Source organism: Siniperca chuatsi, linkage group LG11 (assembly GCF_020085105.1).
Source record: "Siniperca chuatsi isolate FFG_IHB_CAS linkage group LG11, ASM2008510v1, whole genome shotgun sequence".
NCBI classification, from domain to species: domain Eukaryota; kingdom Metazoa; phylum Chordata; class Actinopteri; order Centrarchiformes; family Sinipercidae; genus Siniperca; species Siniperca chuatsi.
In genome coordinates this window covers 18,569,605-18,593,213 of record NC_058052.1, presented here as the reverse complement: position 1 = coordinate 18,593,213, position 23,609 = coordinate 18,569,605, and the positions used below count along the sequence as shown (strand labels likewise).

The following is a 23,609-nucleotide window of genomic DNA, read 5'->3' as shown; positions in this document are numbered from 1 at the left end:
AGTCAGTAATGAAAATAATATTTTTTGCAGCCCTAATGAGTACCAACAAATGGGTTAAGTAAACTTGGTTAAGTAAACAGTAAACATTTCATCTCAAACGAGCAGGTAAAATAAGATACATTTTAATATGTCTGAAAGAAGCTGTCTCTTTTTCTGGTGTCTGCTGGCCATAATAGTAGTCATATAGTTACTGACTACTTACAGTTGCTGTCAACCAAAAGAAACAATCCACTACTTAAGGATGACTGCCCACTCTCCTCTGAATATAAACAAAACAATAAGCAGGTCAAGTTTGGACATTCAGAACAAATTCAGACTGTCTGGCACAAGCATAAACACTCCCACATATGTTGCCATATGTTCTTATTAACTCTAGACACACAGCGTTTTGACTTGCTGTTTTAAAACTTAATGTGCCATCACCTCTTGCAGTAAATCCCCAAAGCTCACCAAATCCGATGAGGCCAAGCGTCTCTCCTCGGATCCTGGCCGCCCCCGACGCCACCTCCCGGATCTGCTCCACGCTCTGGACCCGTGTGCCCTCCCGGAGAGCCTGGTACAGCCAGGTGTTTCGCCGGTACAGGTTGAGGATGTGACAAAGTGTTGAGTCTGCTGTTTCTTCTACAGCCGCTGAGGGAATATTACACACTGCGATGCCTGGAAAAGGTAAGATGGGAGAGAAAAATGAAAAAACAATGAAGCTCAAAAGATGAGAATGACACAGATACTTCAAATGACAAGTAATATAATTGCTTCACAGATTTAATAGTTATAATAGTTGGTTATAATTACTGTAGCTGTTTTGAAGAGAGATTCATCTGTAGCTTTTTATTTCACAAAATAATTAGCAGGAAATTTCTTTTCTTTATGACCTTCTACAAAATAAAAATGCACTGTGTATAAAACGGAACTGTGAAGGATAAGAGGATAATTATAACTGCTAATTATGTCCATGAAAAGAACATTTCTCAAAATAATCCATATCAGCGTACTGAAATGTATTACCACAAACGACAATAATTAGGATATCACACTAAATCCTGCTCTCATACCAAACATATGCTGAACGGGCCAAATGGGAATCTGAGGGAGAGTTTCATATCAGTTGGAGCATCTGCTCTGCATATGCAATCATTTCCATTACATATTCTGTTTACAGTGTATAATAATTCCTGTTACATATGTTGTTTACGTTAAGTCAATATAGCAATAGCACAGTTTGGTTTGGCCCCCATCCAAAGGTGCACTATCCTTATCTATAATGCATCATTTCCGTTTTTGTTGATTTATTCTTTATTTTTTCCTCATGTGGTAGTGAATGAACGAGCCATATGTGCAGATACGACCCCTCCTTGTTCATTATTCTCAGCATATGATTACTGTCTGCTTCTGAACAACCTCTCTTTTTATATCCATGTTCCCCCTCTTTTGTCAGCATCTGTCCCTCAGTCTCACCGAGCTCTCCGGCAGCCTTGATGTCGATGTTGTCGTAGCCGCTGCCAATGCGGATGATGATGCGCAGTGCCTTGAACTTCTCTAAGTCCTCTCTGGTCAGGGTGATGGTGTGATACATCATGGCCCCTACTGCCTCATTTAGCACCTGAGGGACATTAAAGAGGAGGAGGCATCATCATCACTGTCTTATTACATCAGTATTTCCTCAACAATCATTAGCTGTGTTAGAGATGGAAGAAAACTGGAAATTTCTGCATTCACATTATAATCACAATGTCATTATTGTTCTTAATCAATCAATATCATCCCTACATTCGTATTCAGATGGTTCTTCCACAGCATTATGTGTGAGCAACTTCTTTCAGCACCTCCCATTTTCCTAGACCTAAGTTTATGTCCGTTCTTATTCTTCATCTAAATGCAAATTGATTATTTATGTGTGCTCTAAAATATGAGTGGTTGTCTGTGTGTTTATAATGAGTGCTTGCCAAAGATGGTTTATGTCACAATCCATTCAGTCAGACTGTATGCAAACAAGGTTGGAGTGGATGCATAAAGTAGACTGACAGTCCCTGAGAAATCCAGAAAGCATAAGCAAGTAGCTGCTGTAAGCCACGGCTGCTAAATAACAGGTTTAAATTCACAACTCGCTAACTGAATTAACCTAATCCAGCAAGATTAGCATAGCCATGAATTTCCATACAACATTTTTATTGGAGCTAGCTGTATTGGGAGCTGGATGCTAAATTCAAGGTTAAAGCTCTGCTCATGCATTAATCTCATTACTTGAGCAAAGCAGGCCAGCAGCAGGCTTGGCTGGAGACGATGCTGGAAAATGACACAGAATCACAGCCGACTGTTAAGCAACAGGAATATAAACTGAAAGCAAGTTTACATAAAGAGTGGAAAAAGTGAGCAAATGGGTTTTTGTATTGTGTTAATTAAAGAACTCTTCTGCAGTTTGAGCTGGCATGTCACAGTGCATGTGCACCTTCACATTGTGGCTACTGGGCTATTACCTACAGCAAGGAATCATGAATATTGCAAAGCACATAAAGCCCTTGACAATGGCAACACACTACACTTACTCTACAGTCGTATAATGGCACATTTACAAAGCTTTATAGAAATACGTGAGCATGGAGATTCATTTGTGGTTAAAGAAGGAGTTACGTAGTGTGAATATATAACAATAACTAAAATAGTGAGCTTTATAGGTGTTGCTAGCCATTTTTTTTAGCTTTGGAGCAAGGCAGGCTAGTGATTTCCTCCTGCTCTCAGTCTCTGTGCTAAGCTAATCGCCCGCTGGCTCTAGCTTCAAACTTAGCGAATAAAGTGGTATCAATCCTCTCATCTAACTCTTGGTGAAAAAGCTAATTTCCCAAAATATCAAACTATTCCATTTGGATTAGGCCCAAATGCCGAAAACAAAGACTAATTTAATACATTATTTGATCAATTTCATTAAAACATAACCACAATGTATATCACACTCCTGTTAGCACTTTGTTCCCCTTCCTCTGTGTATTTTGCTCATTACAGGAACACACGCTACTGGGCATCAGGTAAATTGGGGGTCTGGTGTGCCATAAATTCTGTGTCTCATAGTGCATGAAAATTTGATATACTGGTCTATATCAGGGTTCTCAAAAGTCTTAGTGATTTAGGACGAATGTGGGGAGTCTACACTGGATGGAGGGACACATGAGGAAAACAATGGTTCAATTCCAGCTGAGGACCATTGTTGAATATCCTTCTCCTTCTAGATGTTTCCTGTCTATCACTACACTGTCAACTATCAAATAAAGGCCCAAATGCCCCCAAAAAGAAAGAAATTCAAAACACTGCCATTCTTGTATGACAAAGTACTGATATGCTCCATTTCTCTTGAAACGTTCTTTTGTCCTGACTGATGTAGTGTTTTTCTGCATGAGCGAGATACACGTAATTTTATCAATTATATTCTCAACTGTGGTTGAGATTTTTAGTGCAATTTTACTTTCCACTAAAACAGTAGCACCTTTTTATCTTACTGTAATTCAAAAAGTTTTGTGTATCTTTCCAAGGACAGTACTGTATTAGTAATAGACTATGAGTGCTTTCTAATAAATTTCTTTTAACGTGTAATCAAACTGGGGCCACACAATTTTTGCAGGTCACCACTGGCCTGCAGTTACACTTTAAGAGCACAAGTACTACAGTTTACACTCATTCCTTAAGTGACAGATCCCTTAATCGCTGCATCTGCTCACTTCCAGGCAGCGCATGCAAAAAGACAGTAGTGTGCTTTCGTTTGCTTGCTTGCTTGGTGTGTTAGTTTGTTTATATACTTGTGTGTGAACAGAACTTCACTACTGAAACTTGCAGTGAGGTTGTTGGCAAGTGTTTAAAATGTGTGTGTGTGTGTGTGTGTGTGTGTGTGTGTGTGTGTGTGTGTGTGTGTGTGTGTGTGTGTGTGTATGTATATAGAGTGCCCCATCTGTACCCTCTGCTGTGCAGTTATATTTGTGGGAATGCTGCCAACATCTATTCTCCCAGATGGGTCTTCAGTATGTGTAATGGATAACTACGAGAGCATCTTACTGGACAGAGATTCTTCCATGTAACCTCTAAATTCATTCATTCACAATTAGGTTGGCATAAAAGTAAAACTGACTACTTTTTTAATTGTAAATTAGAACAAGGTTTCACTCAAATTGATATGACATGTGTGTGGAGCCCTTCCTATTCTCTTTTTGAATGTAAAGACACAAACCCTCCAGCTTGGATTGTAAAATTGCTACTGACTGGCTCCAGTGTATAGGCAGTAAAATAAGACAAATGTTTCACCCACTCTGGCTCCGAACAATTATACTGAATTTCTATTACCAGCCTCCTCCTCCTCCTTATTTAACAAAGCAGCACTTCAGCACCCAATGGGATTAGAGTCAGTGATGAAACCATTAGTTGAACTGGGAGAGTGGAACAAGCCAGTGGGCTGAAATATTATTAAAACATTACAGAGGAGGAGACACAGAGGCAAGAGAGAGATGATTCTTCTGCATTCAACTACAGGCAAATTATTCAAGACTCACATTCAAAGTTCATACTATACGAGTATCGCAGTGTGTGTGTGTGTGTGTGTGTGCCTGCTTCTGCTTATGACTTCCTGCCCCTACTATTACAACTATTGTTGTTACAGCAAGCAGCACAGTCTGAAGATGTTGCTAGAGTACAACATTATGTGGTCTGACCTATTCTGACACTTACATGTACTGTATGTTAAGCTTACAAACTATGCCTCACTTCCTGTTTGCACATCTTCGCTGTCAAAGATATCAGAAATTAAACGTAAAAGTCAGCATAAGCTACATTTAAACTATATGGAGGAAGCGTCAACATATAATTCAAATTTATTTTCGACTTGACTCTTCTAAAATTGTTAACTGTTTTTTATTCTGTGTCTCTGCGCTTTAAACAATACTTTTAATTTAATAAAATGTTAGTGTTTCTTTTATTTCTTATTTCATTCCAGTCAATATATGCATCTTCTTGATTTTATGTCCTTTAGAAAGCATTTATTTTTTAAATGTGCTATTTAAATAATAATTAGTATGTGACCAAAGCTCCCTTCATAGGCTAATAACAACAAACAAGCTAGTAAATAAACCTGGAGTTTAGAATATTTTATCACAGATATGTGAGGTCAAGAATGAATCCACGTTCCATAATTATAATTATTAAAACTACAATATCAAGACAGAAATGACAAATGTATGACTGTAGGACTCTTAAGAAACATGATATGATTTAAATATATATAGGTGAAGTTGCTTGTTACCGCTCCACCACCTGACACATCATAGTTTTAATTCTTCATTTTTTACCCCCTTTTTAACTTTTTTTTGGCAGAGTAGTAAGGCAGATTTGAAACGTATCCACTCTAAACTTAATGTCTATAAGCTCCAGATTTCCTTTTTGTGTTGATTCAAGCAAACATAAAATTGACAGCAAATCAACAAGAACTAATTAAAGTTATTTACACACATAAACAAAGGCTGCTAAAATGAGCTCATAAATAAGGATCCCTCATGGCACTCCAGAATTTGGACAAGGCTTAGAGAGCCATCCCAGGATGGCAGTCTGTTTTATAAGGGGTTAAAGGCTCATTGCTACAGGTTCTTGCTAGTGCAGGTTTAACTAATACAAAGATATACAATAAAATGGGGGTAATGAAATCCTGTTATTTTCTATTAGCAAGAATTGTAGCTGCTGAATTTTCAAAAAAAGAAATTACACATGAAAAGGGTCTGAAATGTTGTTTTTGTACCTTTTCATGTATCTCCTGTGTGGACTGGGCATCACAGAAAGCCACGGTAGCCAGATCTTTGAGGATGGGCATCTCCACAGTGCAGTCGCGCCCATCTAGCAGCGCCACCAGGGGGCGTGGGTGCATAGGCCCATTCATAATCTGGGGCCGAATACCTGCAGAGAGACAGAGAGAGAAGAGAGAGAGTTAATTATTTATGTCTGGCACAGACAGTCAAGTGAGCTGCAGAAGAAGCAGTAAAATGTAGGAAATGCACCCAGCAGCAGGAAGTGTTTACACAGGCTGGGACTGTGTGTTTTCACCTGTGTGATAGGCTAAATCACTAACACATGCACGCACGCACACACACACCCAAGTGTGTGTGTAGTTCTCTACTTTAAACCACTACCATCATCTCCCTTACCTGGCAACACTGGTCGATATGACACACGCACACACACACTCATTGAAAACACAACGTTGGCGATATGAATGCCCCCCTCTCTCGCGGTTATCCACACTGTTACCAGGCAACAGGTCCTTTCACCCCATGAGGTCATCTCCTCCATTATCCTATCACCGTACAGAAGCCAGCAGGCCTTCAGTGTGTGCTCCTGTGTCTGTGCTCCTATGTGTGTGTGTGTGTGTGTGCGTGTGTGTGCGCAAAAGACTCGTTCCAACACTGAAGAAAATCAGCAGTTATTCAATAATCAAATTCTAACTTGTGGTCGTCTCCAGGAGTTTTGACTGACTGATTCAAAGATTGACTGATTAAGCTGACTCTGCTAGAATGTGCCAATTAACTTAATTTCCCTAAAATCAATGTGAAGTATTCTTTAGAGTGTAATAGTAAGGACCAGTGTGGACCCAAATTCCACTAAAAAGAGGGAAAAGAAAAAGGAGAAAGGGGGGTCCACACACCACCACTCTCTGGCTCCCTGCTGCCTGTTGTCATGGTGATTAGAGGATTTGGGCAGGATTATGAAATATTTTATTTAGTGACATCTGCGCTGCTGGAGAGGACATCCAAGCCTGCTCGCTCTATGTCTGTCTCTATAACTCCTCCAATTTTGGGAAGCAAGGACAGTGTTTGTGACCTGCACAACTACAACATGCTAACATATGTACTTTAAACAGATCAGATGCGCATACTGGAAAATAAAATACAAAAAAAAACCAACAAAAAAACAAGAGGTGCATGTAAATGTAGCAGTGTTTCAGTTAACTGTGCTTCAATTCTGCACCAGTAGGCTCGTTTTCTGTTCTGTTCAGTAAATCAAAAAGGCTGCATTGATTACTGATCCAAGTTTTAATTAGATGGTATTTTCTGGTACTAGTCTACAATTTAAAGGCCCTAAAAACCTATTTTCTCAACCAGCTTGTTACTATGAGTGATGGGATCCTACATGAATGCAAACATTTCTGCCAAAGCTGGAACAGTTCTGGCTATTTCACGAGAGATTTCTGCGTTTTTCTGTGTGCTTCTCACTGGTTTGAAATGGGCAGAGCTCAGTTGGAAAAAAAAGTGATAACACATATTTCCATGCACCAATCAGAATGAAGCAAAATTTGAATCTAACACTGATGCCAGTTGTTGGGTTGTTGGCTTATGTTGCCAAAGCACTGTCAATAAAATCTGATCACACCACACCCACACAGTCCTGATGAAGCAGATTAGCGGAGATTTTGAGGGCTAAACGCTTAATAAATAATAACCGACAATGTTATTTTTCCAAACTTTAACTCTGATTGTTGCTTAATTAGTTATGAATACTTTATGTTACAGAGAAATACTTACATTTGACATCAAGTTTTCAGGGGCTTTAAGCTCCATGTTAGAGAAAGTCTTAAAACAAATCTTTAACCCAATTCAGTGTAACAAATAGTGTCCCGCTTTTTATCAGTTATTTCTTAAAATGATTTTGCCTTGTCAACATCATGCCTGAGTTGAACTGGTCTTTGGGTAAACTCAAAGTGAAATGGAAAATAATAGAACTTTATAGCGAGCAAACTTTTACAAGTTACATACATCTCTGTGGTAACCATAGACTGTATAAAACATGGATGTAGTGTCCGCAATGTGGGCAGCTCCCAGCGGCTCTGGCCGTCGCCGTCTTGGCAGTCTCTGACTCTGGCTAATCCAAAAATGGGCAAAGAGGTGGAGCTGAGCCGAGCCAAATAAAGCCTGGTTGCTGAACCACCTAGCGGCTAGCCACCTGATAGGGCACCCACCTGTCATTTAAAGTGGCCACGTCCTTAATTATGCATAACTTTAAGCCTTAATATAATTTAAACTGTTGAGTTATAAAAAAATTCATCCCCCTCACAGTTGTCATGAAGGGGGAAATTAGCTATAGAGACGAAAACCATTTTTTGTACCAGGCTGTAAACATGTTTATTTCTGCTGTGAAGTTGGGCATTTTAACATGGGGGTTTTTTGGTGTTAATTCATCTAACAACTGGTGGCGTTCTCTCTGTTTCTTTCTCTGTTTCTATCAAACCACAGAGACAGGTGAACCACATTCAGACATCTCAGAGGCGAGAAACTGAGGTGTGTAGCAAAACATCTCTACAAGCAGAGGTGACATGTAGGAGAGGAGTTGACCACTCAAGGCATTTAAGATGAAGAACTAGGAAAGGAGGAGAGCAGTGAGAAACAGGGCGAGGAGGGAAAGTCTGGTGATGGCTGAAAAAAACTTGAGTGCGCTTGTATCATCGTATCTCTTAAGCATAACATCTCAATTGAGCTGCCTACTCGGAGGATGAATTCTAAGACACTACTGATCACTTTTAAAAAAGTGGATGAGCCTTTAAAGGGGCACTCCACCGATTTCACACATGAAGTTCAGTTTGCTCATCATGAGGAGAGCTACTCAACATGTGAAAACTGTTGTGTAATGTCTCCTGTGGGTCTGGAGACACAACAGTTTGGGCTTGAGACTTATGTTACAAACTGGATGTGTGGAGTTTGAAAGATGTGGGGATTTAGGGGGCAGGGCTGGTCTAATGAAAGAAGCTATAGAATTGCATTATGGCAAATGTAGTACAGTGTTTTTGGAACTAGACTCTAAAAATCAGGATATCTTGGCCAGTGTTGTTTCAATTTTTTTAATCTGTCTCTTGTGAGTTTCCCAACTTCATGAAAGTGCAATAGTAAATCGCTGGAGTACCCCTTTAATCCACACACACCCTCAGATCTTTGATCCACATTTCAGCTTAAAGACAACGGGGGGGGGGGACTGCCTACCAAACACACCTGTGGCTCCACAGCTCTCCCTGCGCCTCCTCATCACACTCCTGCCGAGTTCATTATCACAGCTCAGACCGGCTGAGGAAGAAAATACTTCTATCATATAACAGCCACACACAAGGAAATATCACTGCTACTCAGGCAGCCTCGTGTGCACACCTGAAAACACACGCAAACACACACTCTGAGACGAAAGGAGAGGCAAACAGCGAACAAAGAATCACTTGCTTATACTGCGTACACACATAGACAAGAAGCAGCTGGTGGAAAACGCTGCGTCACTTGTAGGAAGTAGGTCAAAATGCTGTTGATTAATTATTTCCTGGTGGCTAATAGCCTTTCTCCAGCCTAATAAGGCAGAGCGTGGCACCGCATTTAACACATTTATGAATCTGCAGATAATTAACGCCTAACAAGGCTGTTAATGAGGGTCTTAATGAGTCGGATACCTGAACAGTGATTTCAAGGAGCTTGTTGGTTTCGGACAGAAAGAACTAAATCTTCCTTCAGTAACTTAGCTAAAAAAAAAGCCAGTATGTTTATCATACATAATGGCATTTTGTCACCATCCCTCCAGGCCTTCTCTGCCACGTCAAAGTTAATACGATTCATGGCTTTAATCTCTAGTCTCACTGTCAGAAGTACACTACACTACATTTCCTCCTGCCAGTACAGGTCGAGTAGACTCCATCATAATTTTGAAGTTTGAACCAATCAAAATCGTCAGTGACAAGCTTTAACTGCACTAACAATGCCAGGAGGGAAATGTTAATTAGAAATAGGGTTCAGTGGATGACATATGGGATGCCATTCTCAAGCAGGGGCACTCGTCTTTTATGTGTGCTCGTAACTCCTTGATTCAATTTTAAAAAGTGCACAGCAGCAAACGTTTCCAAGTGAAATTTTCTAAAATGTATCCAGAAATCAACCACAGTTGCGATAAATGTAAGCGTGCTAATGCCTCATTGATCCGCTGGCTGTACTGGCTGTGCCCCAGCTCAGAAACATTTACAGGAGATGTATTTCAAACATTTTCAAAATGCACATTTAACCGCAACTAAACGTAATGTTCTGTCTTTTGCCACTCTTCTAGCTAGACAAGTAGTATTACTCAGAATGAAGGAAGGTGCCCCACCTACTCACTTTCAATGGCTTGAGAAGACAATGTCTCACCTTAAATGTAAGAAAATTTGCTACGCTGTACGTGGATTTGAAAAGACATTTTATAAGGTCTGGGGGTCTTTTCCAGCATACTTTCAGAGCTACTATGTGGTATGAGTATGTGGTGTTGACTTCTTACACTTAACTTGCTTGCAAGACTCCAAACATTTTTCTAATTACTTTTTTTCTTTGTCTTGTGTTTTTTGTTATTCATTCAGTTTGTTACTGTGTGCAAACTCCATTTGGTTTGTTTTAGGGCCAGTTGAGGTGGGTGGGAGAGGAGGGTGGAGGTGTATTTTTGGTTTGTCTTGAAGAATATAACCTGCCATCATGAGAACATTGATATTGTACACTCCATCCTTGTTGGAAACCAATCCAAATATTTTTTGAAAAGAAAAAGAAACAGGGCTGAGTGATATGGTTAAAATCAAATATGTAAAACAAAACCTTCAATGACTCATTTTGTTATTTTTAAATGACAAATCGCTCAAAATAATTAATTTGGACAGCAGAATGATCTCATTATGATATCACTGAAATAAACACAAATATTAAAATATTGCCCAATCCTAAAACATTTTGTACATGGCAAATCCTGAAATAACCAGTCAGTAAATAGCCATCTTTCATATGTTAAGACTATGTTGTAAACTTACCACAAACACACATGATCAGTTCTGGTAGTAATATTATATGAATGTTACACTGTCTTACTATATGTCTTATTTGGTCACTACAGGCGTCTGTATACTGATGTTGATTACCACAGAGACATTATTGGTCCTTGTGGAATATTACAGGGATATTACAGAGACTCAGAATTATCTTGCAGCTGCAGACGGCTGTAATAACAGTCATCTGTTGATGGTAAATGTAAGCAGTAATATAACTGGCTATGTTACCTTATGTCTGTTGATTTCAGATGATTCACTTAAGAGTATCAAGCACATTTCTTTCTAATAATTACAAGAAGACAATTTGGGTTATGTTGAGATCATGAATTAGTTATTTTGTGATCATGAAATAATTACTCCCTAAGAAAATAAACCATTACACTCTACGGCCTTCTGCATATTCAGGTGGCAAGTTATGGATTTTTAAACTGGCGAAGGAGCCCAAAAGGGAGAGAATAAGTGAGTCTTATCTCAATAATTTATATTTGTTGCATCACCCTAGGGTGACTCCTACCACCCCCACTGGTCACACACATGACAGTACTTGTAGGCCAGAGGGCCAGCTACTAGAGAATGAAAAAACTGATCACATCTGGTTCTTTTTCTTTCCGTCACTTAACTCGTGTCTTGCCACTTTCTCTTTGTTTATATCCATCTCCCTCTCTCTGTCCCTCTTTCTCCCTCCCCGGTTGGGTCGGCACCAGCCTGGGGGGTTTTGGCAGCAGCTTACCAGCCGCCCCACCCGACAGCCAGACCCAGAACCTCGACTCTAGGAAACAAAAGCAAAGCCAGAACTCTCCCTGTCCAAACACAGAGTCCCACCCAACACCAGACTCACTTTTAAGCAGGACAAAAATGCACCACAGAGCCATTTTTCAAGTGCCTATTTGCTGTTACGTAAATGTCTGTGAGCAGCAGAAACAACATGACTAAAGATGGTTTACATTAGGCGGTAGGATATTTTGGCTGGTAGTCTTTCAGATAAAAATGCAAATTGCTTGTGTCAATTTCCTGTTATTGTATCCAAAGTATTTATCATTGCACAGCAGCCAGCATTGTCTGTAAGCCAGCAAGTCATAAAGAAACAAAGCCAACAGCTTGACTAACTAAATCTAAACCGTGTTCAGTGTGACAGAGAGTCTTATCCAGTGGAGGTCGTGTTGTTACATCCCTCAAGGGAAGCTTGAATGGACTAAGGTTGATATCATCCTTTAGCCAACGCTAATCACAAACTGGATGATTCTACAGGAAGTATGAAAACTTTTGGCAGAGCTGGCAAGAACGTACTTTCAACCACAAATGGATTACAGATGTTCCAAACTCAAAAGCCTTTTTGGATTCTGACAACAGAAATAGAAGTCATCTTTTTAAACGTTTGAGGGAAAAAAAAAAAAAGCAGAACTCATAGAAATATGTCTCTCCTTAGTGAATACGATCTGGTGTCTAATTCTCTCGTTTGGAAGGGGTGATCTTGGAAAAGTGGCTCAGAAAGCTTTGCTGCCAGACGCTGTGAGTCAGAGTTTTCAGAGGGAGAAGGATAATTTCCTAAATAGAGCGCAAACAATCAATGAAAGAAAAAAAAAACCTAAGCTCAAACCTGTGTTTCTCCCTTTGGGTTTGGAAACCAATCTGTAAATTGCTATTTAATAACATCACACTACATCAGTTATCTTTAATTCCCAAGCTCTACTTTCTGACAGATTGTGTGCTCTGGTTTTGTGGTTTCATGGATCTCCAACATGTATCGGTTGGTTTACAAAGACTATTTCATTTGGAAGTTAATGCACTCTCCTCAGATTTACTTGTGGCTTGTTTGTGAGGTCGTTACACACTTTGAAAGGTAAATGGTCCTCTTTGGGACTAAAGAGTCGCATTAACTTACCTGCACTATTGTGATTTCCTGAATAATTACACTGTGTACTCTGCCATCTCGAATCTCTGTTAATAGCCTTCTGAGACAGTTGAGTATCCTCACCTCACAGAGGAGTGACACACTTTAGAGACTCTCTTTTATATCCTGGTGTCATTTTCAACTGACTCTAAATTACAGGTGACTAGTAAACCCTCGCCACCCACCAGCTCATTCTTTTCACTCTCCTCTTGCCCTTTCTCACTATTTCCCTACTCATTCCCCCTAGTAGTAGGAAGGTGATGAAATGCACTAAATTACCCAAACTGGTGTAATACATGTCACGGACGCTCCCACACTGGTCACTGCATCCATGGAACAATAAAACTGCAAAAACAAAAGGAAGTGAGGAAGATTTTCCATGGCACGATGATGTCAGGGCCACAGCGGCAGTTCACAGCGAGCTTTCAGAGAAAACTACTCTGTAGTTGTCACAGAGCCAAAACGGGCTCAACGGGCTTAGGACCAACAGCTGGTTCTGGTTACCTAGCAACTCCCAAGCTGGGGGCCTCAGTGATGGGATAGTCCAAGTGTGTGTGTCGGGGGGGGGAGATAACCCAGTGGGCTTTCTTTGTGGCAAGTGCAGCAAGTGCAGCAGTGGTGAAAAGTGCAGAAAAGCTTGATTTTTATCAAATCTTGCCCCAAAAGGCAACGTGCCACAGGCCACCCAACCTGGCAACCCAAACATGGAGCGTGAGCTTTGAAGAGCAGCGTCCGAGCATAAGTGGCACGATCTGTGTTTTTCTGCGGCATTTTTCCTGGGAGACATCAGGAACACAAACATGCTCGCTTATGGCCCAACACAGCTCAGTACTGCGCACACACACACACACACACACACACACACACCGACACACAGAGTTTGGCTGCACTTAGCTTCACACACACCCACAGATGATAACCATTAATGATCAGTGATTATCAGGGATATCACAGAATTTGTTAAATAAAATGTTCAGGGGCATTCACAGCTCTGCATGCCAATGCTCCCTTCCACTCTACGTCTGTTTTCTTAGTGCTGGTTGTGCATGTCCAGCTGCACGCTACTTAAAACAGCAATGTTACACTCTATGACTTTGCATACATGTTAACCAAAATCCGGCGCCTGTATTCTTGGGAGTGTCTACTTTCTTGAGTGTGTTTACGATCCCCTGGCATCTGTTGAAAAAGAGGGGAGGTGTAATCTTTTTTTTTGGCAAACTTGCCTCCTCCAGGCCTCCACCGGACCCTATCAGCGCCCACCCCAGCCTATCTCTTGTTCCACTATGTGGACACACAAAGACCTTGTTTGTCCTCCCCCTGCCTGCCCTCCTCCAAACTTATCACCACCCAAACGCCCAGCCAAGAGGGGTGAGGCAGGGAAGAGATAAAAGGGTGAGAGAGAAAGGCAGGGTGAAATTACATGCAAAAGTGTAAGACAAAGGAGAGGAAGAAAGTGGAAAACACACGCTGGCATAAAGACATCACAGGTGGTGTCAGTGGTAAATACAACATGAAGTGAGAGAGAAGAGCATCCATCCATCACCATCTCCTCTTTAAATGTTGTCTTTTGTGCTTTGCTAGCAAGGCCTAAAAGCAATTGGGGTCCTGAGACAAAAGCAGCTGTCAGTGCTGATGAACAGCACAGCTTTCCTTCACATGTGCGTGCGCACACGCGCACACACACACACACACACACACACACACACACACACACACACACACACACACACACACACATAAGCGAGGTCAGGAACATGTAAACACACACAAACCTGGCAGGAGAGGAGATAAGGAATCTAACCTCTGTTACATCCACAGAGGGAAGTACTGACAGTTACAAACCATGGACACAAACTCAAGTATGCAACAAATCTAACATTATTTTTCACAGGAAAATACACAGAATTTTTAAATATTGGTTGAAACAAGTTTTCAAAGGATTTTTTGTCCCTATTATGTTTTCTGCCGTGAGAAGACATAACACTAATTACAGTTCGCTTACAGTAAACAAGGTATTTTAGCGATGTTGACAGGTCTGACAAAAATAGGGAGAAAGTGCAAATTAGCTGCTGATTATGTTTATGAGCCAGAGTCCCACTACAATTTAATTTTTAAGTGTTTTATGGCCCAAATTATATTTTTAATGCAATTTACACCAGGATATTACTGATTGTTTTTATATATTTTCATTTGTTTTTAAGTATCAAAATGAGCACTGACAAATCCAAAAATCTAAAATAATGAGCCCCAAATCCATCAGTATATCCACAGAATACACACTCTGTGATAGACAGTATTCACACACAGGAACAACCATTAACACTCTCATATAGAGCCACTCATATGCCCATTCTTCTGTGACCTTTGACCCTTCAAATAACAACTCATCTAATCTCACCCTCCTCTCGCTGCTGTGCAGAGTTCTGTGGTTTCAAACCAAGGAAACACTGACACACTCCCATGAGTGCCTGCCCTCATGCGCGCGCACACACACAGACACACACAGTTTTCATGACACACTTCATTGCAAAAACATAAGAGGCTCATTAGCATTAATGCCAACTCCCCCCCACCTCTTGCCATTACACACACACACACACACACACACACACACACCACAGCTTTTTATTATTATCCTTGATGAGTACACGCACACTCACACACATACGCACTGACTCAATGTGAAACATGCTCCTTGCCTGGGAAATGTTGTCTCCACATTCTTCAAATCAGGAGCTGCACATGGCAGAAGACATGTAGTGGAGAGGGATCAAAAAAAAGAAGAAGTGGGGTTGGGGGGATTCTCACACAGTATGCCCTGGAGTTATCCTCTCCTCTCTACCTCCTTCTCCAGCCTCCCTCCCGTCTTCTCTTGCTCTCCCACTGCTTGTTTCCAAATATGTCCTCCTTCGTCACCTCACCCCCAGAACCTCCATTTCCCTTTTTCAGACGACTGGTACTCTTGAGTGGGCGAAAAAAAATGGAAGGTGGCACAGGAGGGCAGTGGGTGAGGGGGAGGACGGAAGGAGAGCGAGAACTACGATCTTCACCCCCCCGTGCGGTTAAAGCGGTGCCTTCAACTCCTTTAATCTCCAAAGAGGGGGAGGGAAAAAAAATTCAGCCAGCAATCAGCACTTCTGTGCGCTCTCCTCTTTACGCCTCTTTAGCCAGATCCAGATCACTTGTATCTTTCCTCCTCAGCCTCCTCTTCCCTGCTCCGTCACCCTCTTCTCTCTCTTCACGGCAGGTTTGGGCTATTCATTCAGACGTCAGGCTCACTCCGTCAGCCTTTTGTTGCGAGTCACAGAAAGACACAGAGAGAGAGAGAGAGAGAGAGAGAGAGGAAAGGGTGGGGGGAGAAAAATGGAAAAGACGAAAAAAGACAGACAGAAAACAAGCCGGTGCCACAGCTATGCAGGAGAAAAGAAAAGAGGGAGGTAAATAAAAGAGACGAGAGAGAAAGGGGAAAAAATCCTTGAAGAGCACCAGTCACAGCGAGAGGTGCAGCGCTCCTGGCACACGTACGACTCCCTCTTCCATTCCCTCCGACCTTCCCCTTTGCTCAACATATTTTCCTTTGCTCTTTTCCCCCCTCCCTTCCGTCTTTCCCTCCCTTGCTGCCTTTCTGTTTTATTATTTGTGATCTGGCCCTCACGGTCCTTTAAGAGTGCCAGCCCCCCCCCTCTCAGTCTTGCTCCCAAACTCTCCTTCACGATCTCAGTTTGCGATTTTTTTCCTGCTCACCCTTCGCTCTTTAACATGAGCACAAGTTGATTGGTTTTGCTGTTCAACAAGCCATTAAGTGACTCATTTCTAGGCTTCAACACGGGAATATTGCTCAGCATGCTTCACATGAGTTCTTGTCACACCAAGATGTACATGCAAACAGAGACACAGGTGATGATGTTTCATACAATGGCATAGGTAGAAGCTGAGGAGAGCACTCACACGATAGAAATGACATGCAAAGACTGCTTAATCTTTTAGTATTGCACAAACATCTGTGAACACTCTTTTTAACAGAAAATCCTGCTGTTGCTAAATGAATTCCCATATGTAAAACATACCTCCAGACACACACACCTGCTACTGAGCTCTCTGGGGATCAGAACAAGCAAGAAGTGTGCTCCTCTTTCATCAGAGTGGCGATTGTGTGTGTGTGTACTTGCAGACACAAGTGCAGACGATTCCTACATATTGAACTTATGGTAACGCTTAGGAAAATCCTTTCAGGAGTCTAACTGATCCTGAGGTTTAAAGCCAAGCACAGGAGTAACAGATTAGCATGTTTACTACTACACTAGTCTGAGAGTGCTGCCCAACACTGAGCCACTATGACTCTGACAGACACTTTAAAAGGATTTAGATAATGAAGGTTAAGAGAGGTCTGCCTGGGCTGTCAGGTCATCATATGTAGACACAACACAGAGGGATAATGGATGATAAAGGCTTATGACAGATATATGTACTGGCAGATACTGTAAGTATAAACATATTACAGTGCATATATGTTTTATAGGCTTTGTTAAGTAGATTTGACCCTTATCTTTCTTAAGTTTAAAGATCCCCTCCAGAAGTGTTTTAAGACTTATACAAATACTTGTAATAATAATAATAATAATTTGTGTCTGATATGGTTTTTCCACAAAAAAAGTCCAGTTACCTAACAAAAAATATTTCACTTATATTACATGTAATCCTTCTCATTCATTGAAAAATCAAGAATCTATGAATATGCAAATATTGCTCATTTCTAAAGTTTAACTACTGGACACAAGATGTCTCCTTCAATGAAAAGCCATTTCTCAGTGTTTGTGCACTGGAGGTTTCAAGTTTTCACATCACACTTACACACAACTTGTGTAAGTTGCATACTGGACAAGTGTAAAACACTTACACATTGATCTTTCTGCACAGTGAAGGTCAAACTTTCAAAAGTTATATAACAATAAGCAAAACCCATTTTTGACTGGAGGGGGCTTTAATATATTGTACTTATTCAACTGTGTTTATTTGTTACTATTAATCTCATCTTTAAAAAATACATATTGTTCTACAGTAATATATTAATATACTGTATGTCTTTGTCTCAAATTTGAAATATCGTTGCCAAAAATGTAAAAAAAATGAAAAAAATAAATACTAGTTGACATGTGGCTACCAGTTGATGTATTCTTGTTCTTTTTTTTCCCTTTTACATATTGGTTATTATTAAACACACTAAGTACATACAGCATCACAAAGCTCAGTGCAGTGCAGAGAGCAGGTGAGTGAATGATCCTGATTCAGTGTGTAGACATTAGAGCTAGGCCAATATATTGGCTGATATTAGCTTATTGCAGATATATCAGTATCGGAGTATATGTCAGCAGATGAGTAAAAAGAAATTCCAGTACAGAAATGCTAAACTAGGTTTGTCCACCAGAGAGAACTGACAAGCTGATTTTTGAACTGTAAAATGTCTCTCTTATTATGTATCATGGTCACAATAAAAAAAAATCAATCTAAAAGCATCTAAATCAAGATTGTTTGTTTATGTTATGTGTTATGTTAAAAAAAAAGATATATCTTTACTGGATTACTGTAAACTTAGTAGGAGTGTAACGAGTTTAAAGGGCTCCATTGAGGAGGTCTGGTTACAAAGTGTAAAAAAAGCCTCATTCTTGAAAAAAGAACACTGGAGGTACTACGGTATAATTTGACCTCTAAAATTCACCATCCCATCTGCCTCCTGTGATCTATATGACGTGCTGTTGCCAAATGATTGAAGCTCAAATGAGATCGTGGGGAGTAGGGTAAGAGGAGAAGAGGGGCAGTGAAAAAAAAAACGAGGGAGCAAAAGAGATGGCACAGCTGCAGGTGGACAACAGATGTTGAGTTGTTTTTTTGGGGGGGGAGGCGATCTCAGCACATACATTCTTGCTCTCCCATTCATACCCCGTCTGTGCATTGCTCTACATCTCCAACACCATCACTCTCCCACTCCACCTTTTCTTTCTCTGTGACTTGAGCCAACTGGCCTGATTAGAGAGAGAAAGCGATGAAGAGGATGTGAGATAGCAAGAGAGAGAGTGTGTTTGTGTGTGTGTGTGTGTGTGTGTGTGTGTGTGTTTGAGTGAGAGAGAAAGAGGACGGGGGATGAATGGGAGAAGGCGTTGCTTATTACACCCCTCATGTATGCTGTAGGCTTAGACAAATAAAGTGTGAACAGGCATCCATGAAAAATGAAACAGAGAACAAATACACACACACACACACACACACACACACACACACACACAGTGAGATATTGACTCATCCAGCAACTGGCTACCTTAACTTTAGCTTGCTCAGAAATGTGTGTTTTGGCTAAATATCTAAAAGAAAAAAAAAGGTAATGTAAATTTAGGATCAAATATGCAGTGATGGCTGCTCACACACATACAGACACACAAACACAAATCCTCCTCCCTGTGTGCAACAAAAAACACCCTATAACACAATCCCATTTACAGCCCTGTGTGATCCTGAACACGACTGACATGCCTACTGAGAAACATATAATATTTTCCTCAGGTGCAAATGAGATTCATCTGCACCTCTAAACATATCTCCCCCATGCTTTTGTTATAACACAGCCAAGCAAAGTGTCAAGTTCTGCAGCGCCTGATCACACACACACACACACACACACACACACACACACTGCATACAGAGAATTTGGACAGCCCTGTCTCTTATTCACTCTGGTTTAACACCCATGAAGATTTCATTTTCTCAAATTGAATAATTCAGGGTGACTCCCTGGTTGGCAGTAAGAGGAGAAGAGAGGATAGGAGATGAGAGGAGAGAAAAGGAAAGGAAAGGAAAAAAAGGAAAATAAAGGAAAGGAGAGAAAAGGAAAGGAAAGGAAGGAAGAGAAAAGGAAGAGGAAAGGAAAGTCGAGGGCAGGAGAGGAGAGAAAAGGAAATGAAAGGAAATGAGAGAAGAGGAAAAGAAAAGAAAGAAGAGGAGATGAGAGGAAAGGAAAGGAAAGGAGAGGTAAGGGGAGGAGAGGAGAGGAGAGAAGGTAGGACTTTTGATGAGGAGAGTCAGGGTCTTACAGCTTCTCATTTGATAGCTTTTTCTTCTTTTTTTTTTGAGCTGCAAATGTTTGAGCGTCTGTCCTTTATTCGCCACTGCTCTCACAACCAGTAGTTAATCACTTCAAGTCTCTCTGAAAGGATGCAACTGGCTAGAAAGAGCTTTTTGCCTTCAAGGTCCAGTTTCTTTTGATGGCACCTGTATCTGTATTCTGTACACACTACATCTGCAAACAAACATGTGAAAAAATAGAAAAAGCATGCCAAGACAGGTCATTCACTCTCAGAGGCAATATGGAGTATTTTTTTAAATTATATTTCTAATGATGTTTCTCAAAAATAAAATAAAATTGCATAACTGAACACCAAGCTGGGAGTTATACGTTCAAACATAAACTAAACTACCCTACTTCTGAAACTGTTTGTCAATTAATCAATTAGTTGATCAACAGAAAAATAATCAACAATTTGATTAGCTGATTTTCTATGTTTTAATATAAATGTAAATGGAATATTTTTGAGTTTTGGACTGTTGGGGGGAACAAAACTAGCATGGGAACCAGACAAATCTGTCCATTCAAACAGATTTCCACCCATCCTGGATTTGGTCGAGCCAATCACAGCCATTTATCTAATATGGGGCGGGTTTGATACAAAGACAGCCAGAGTAGTGTTACTGATCCAGATTTGAAGTCACACGTTTCACTGCTCTGACTGGTTAATACAGCACAAGGCACCAGGCTCACGAAACTCAGATCAAGCTCTCAAACTAGGCAGTGCTGATCAAATCTGAATCAAGATTCTGTTACTGCATTGCCTATTTCCCGCCTCAAATGTTTTCAGAAATCATTTTAGTGTACTATTTAGCTGTAATTTGATAAAGTTGTGACCAGGCCGCCTTTTCTTTCCTGCTTGAAAATGAACTAAGCACCGCCCCAACTTGCATGTGTCGCTCAGCACGTTGCATTGCTCTGATTGGTTGTAGGTCTTTCCAATTGCATCTCAGAGACATTTTGGTCTGCGACCGTTGATAACGCCCCTTGGAAATCGAAAATGAACTGAGAGGTTCCAGACTAATACGCATTTGCGAATTAGTCTGGCAATGCCAGGCTAGAACAAAACAGCAATTTGAATAAAATTGTGGGGGGCATTTTTTAGGACAAACAATAAATGGATTAAATCTGACAAATAAATAAAAATAATTATCAGTTGCAGCCCTAACCAGATTAAAAAAATGACCATGCCACTGATGGTTAAGGTTTACAAAGTGTCTCTTTTACTTATAATAAAACAAAAAAATTGGACTTGAGATGTCCTGCTATCATGCCCTTTTTCACTTGCTCCAAAATGGCATGACAGAGTTTCCATTTATGTAATCTCCAGTTTTCTCTCCTCCACCCATTTCTATCACTGCCGCTAAAGCAGTCATTCTTTCACTATCTAATCTAAAGCAGCTCTCTGTGCATTTAACTCCATTCCTTGGTCATTCTTGCTTAATCTTTGTTCTGCTGTTGGGTTCAATCACCTCCCATCTTTCCTCATTTCCCTCTTTTTCCTGCAGACGGGCTCTGTAAGTAACCCACAACCACAGTCATGAATGAATGTGCTGAGCTGGGTATGACGTTTGTTTAGAAACATATTTCTCCCATTAACTCTCTCGATTTGGAAGTTTTCTGGTAATGATTTCATCAGTGATCCTCAACATAGAAACACAGGAGTCCCCTGGATAATTAAACGATAGGTTTATGTTATGGCCATCAGTTTCACGCTTTTACCACCAATTTGGTTTGGCGAAAGCCTCTAAATACTACGATATCCAGAAAATTTGTTGATTTAAACTGCTGAATGCATTGTCAGGTTTCTAAAAACCATAATTCATTCAATAGCAAAATACTCCTTGGGCATCATAGTTAGCATCTCTCCTTACATTTTTATGCACACAAGCTTGTATCTTTTTTAACAAACAACCAGATATGCTCTAACACAGTTGCTCATCTTTTGTACTAATTCAACCAAAAAGAGTTTCATATGCATTCAAGCCTTGGAAGTATTCCAAATGCCAGTCACTTATTATTGTCTATGCACAAAATTAGGAATTTCACAGATTGAAACAGCCGAGGCTTTAAATGTTCAAAGGCACAGTTAATATAATGTCTATGTCTATCCCTTGTTGCTCTGAAAACATCTCAATTTAATCAACTGGCTGCATTACTCAAGGTTGTGGCACTGGTAAGCCACCCTCTCAGGTCAGAAGGAAAAAAAAATACTGTGTGTGGCGAACAGAGTGACCAACAGCATAACAAAAACAACCTTTGACTGTCAGCCCAGATTAAGGCCAAAGTTTGACCCTCAAAGTCTAGTAAGCAACATTGACAGCTAGCCTCATCTCCATGGACAGTCCAAGGTTGAGTGACAGCTGTCAACGCCCTGTTTCCCCTCCCCCACCCCGCAAGCAGCAATCATCATTCATCAGTAGCAGGACTATGTCTCTTTCCCTCCCTCTCTCGCTTCCTTAATCCCTCACTCAGTGTAACAACTGCCTGTAGCTTTGACCTGGACCCCGTTAATACATAATCTCCAGAACTAATATGCCATAGCCCCTCCCCCATTATCACGCTAGGTCTAAGCAAGAAAGAAAATTGCGGATAGTATGTCACGCAGAGCAGAACTGACCTGAGCTGGCATCAGGTTGCCTGGCCAGAGCCCACGGAGGGAAGCTAACACACTCTGCAGGGTAGAGGTAAAAGAGTGAAAGTCCCACAGTATCATATACGGCGATTATGCCGGTGTGGGGGATGGGGAGTGAGTCCCATTTAGTCATATAAAGGCGGGGTCTTGCTCAAGGGTATTCCACGAAGCATCATATACTGAGGTGGGCGGGGGCATGCCATCTGTATACACATGGGCTATTAGTTCAGATTGTGGGTGCAACTCACTGCTGTAACTAATGAATTGTCTGAGGTTGTCAGAATATCAGGAGGTATCATAAGCTCATAACTAATTGGATTTTAAGGAATACAAAATGTGTTATTGCTGCCATTACAATATAATTTGTCTCCGTGTCAAAATATCAATATAAAAATTTTAACTGCCAGGCTAAATCATATTTTGTTGGGTCTAAAATGCATATAACGCCTTCCTTTGACAATAGGCAAGAAAAGCCTTATAATTTTTATTTATTACACATGAAAAGAAGTGAATATGATTAATAATATGATAATTCTTATAAAGTGTAAACGTGTAAATTTGCAGCGTTCTCTGACAATGCACCGACCCTTTAACCAGAAGCAAATCTGCCTACGATTACCACCAAAACCCACGTTGCCTAGCAACATACAATTTAGGAATATGCTTTCAGAGCAGCTTTGTGGCTGTGTCCATTAACAGATGAAATTACCAAAGCAACAAATGTCAGCCACATGCAAATGAGGTCTACTCTGCAAATTGTGTGTGTACTAACAATGCATTGTATGTGTATGTGGCAGACTTGAAGAAATCCTTTCCAAAGCATGTGTCTGTCTGTGCTAAGAGCAGCAGTCTGTTTTGACAGCCAAGCAATGGGGATCTTTTAATATCTGCTCTCTTGGGCCTAAAAATCACAGAGACGACAACAAAACTGCCTCAGTTAAGTCATTTGTTTCCAGTCTGCCTTAGCCCCTATTAAAGTCAATTTCGACCTACTGGCTATGTACAGTAGTTCACAGAGTCACAGAAGGCCAGGAAGCTGGTCTGAACAAAATGAGAATATCTGTGGATTAGTGCAGCAGTGGAAATGGAGGATCTGAAGGATTACCCCCTTCTCATTACAACCTGCACAGAGAAAATGACA

At 40.7% G+C, this 23,609-nt stretch overlaps 1 protein-coding gene across 7 annotated transcripts in view; it reads right to left on the bottom strand.

The window, feature by feature from the left end:
• The window catches only part of ctbp2a (C-terminal binding protein 2a), a 68,656-nt gene that overhangs the window by 7,164 nt on the left and 37,883 nt on the right, over positions 1-23,609 (bottom strand). For 5 of the 7 annotated variants that reach the window (XM_044214646.1, XM_044214648.1, XM_044214644.1 and 2 more), the window contains 3 exons: positions 5,765-5,919; positions 1,456-1,600; positions 451-657 (listed from right to left, as the gene is read on the bottom strand). In XM_044214646.1, coding sequence (XP_044070581.1) covers positions 451-657; positions 1,456-1,600; positions 5,765-5,919 — 507 coding nt within the window. Of the gene's footprint in view, positions 1-450; positions 658-1,455; positions 1,601-5,764; positions 5,920-15,418; positions 16,273-22,453; positions 22,617-23,609 lie in introns of those variants that run through there. The other 2 variants (XM_044214645.1, XM_044214647.1) reach the window with 2 other exon arrangements.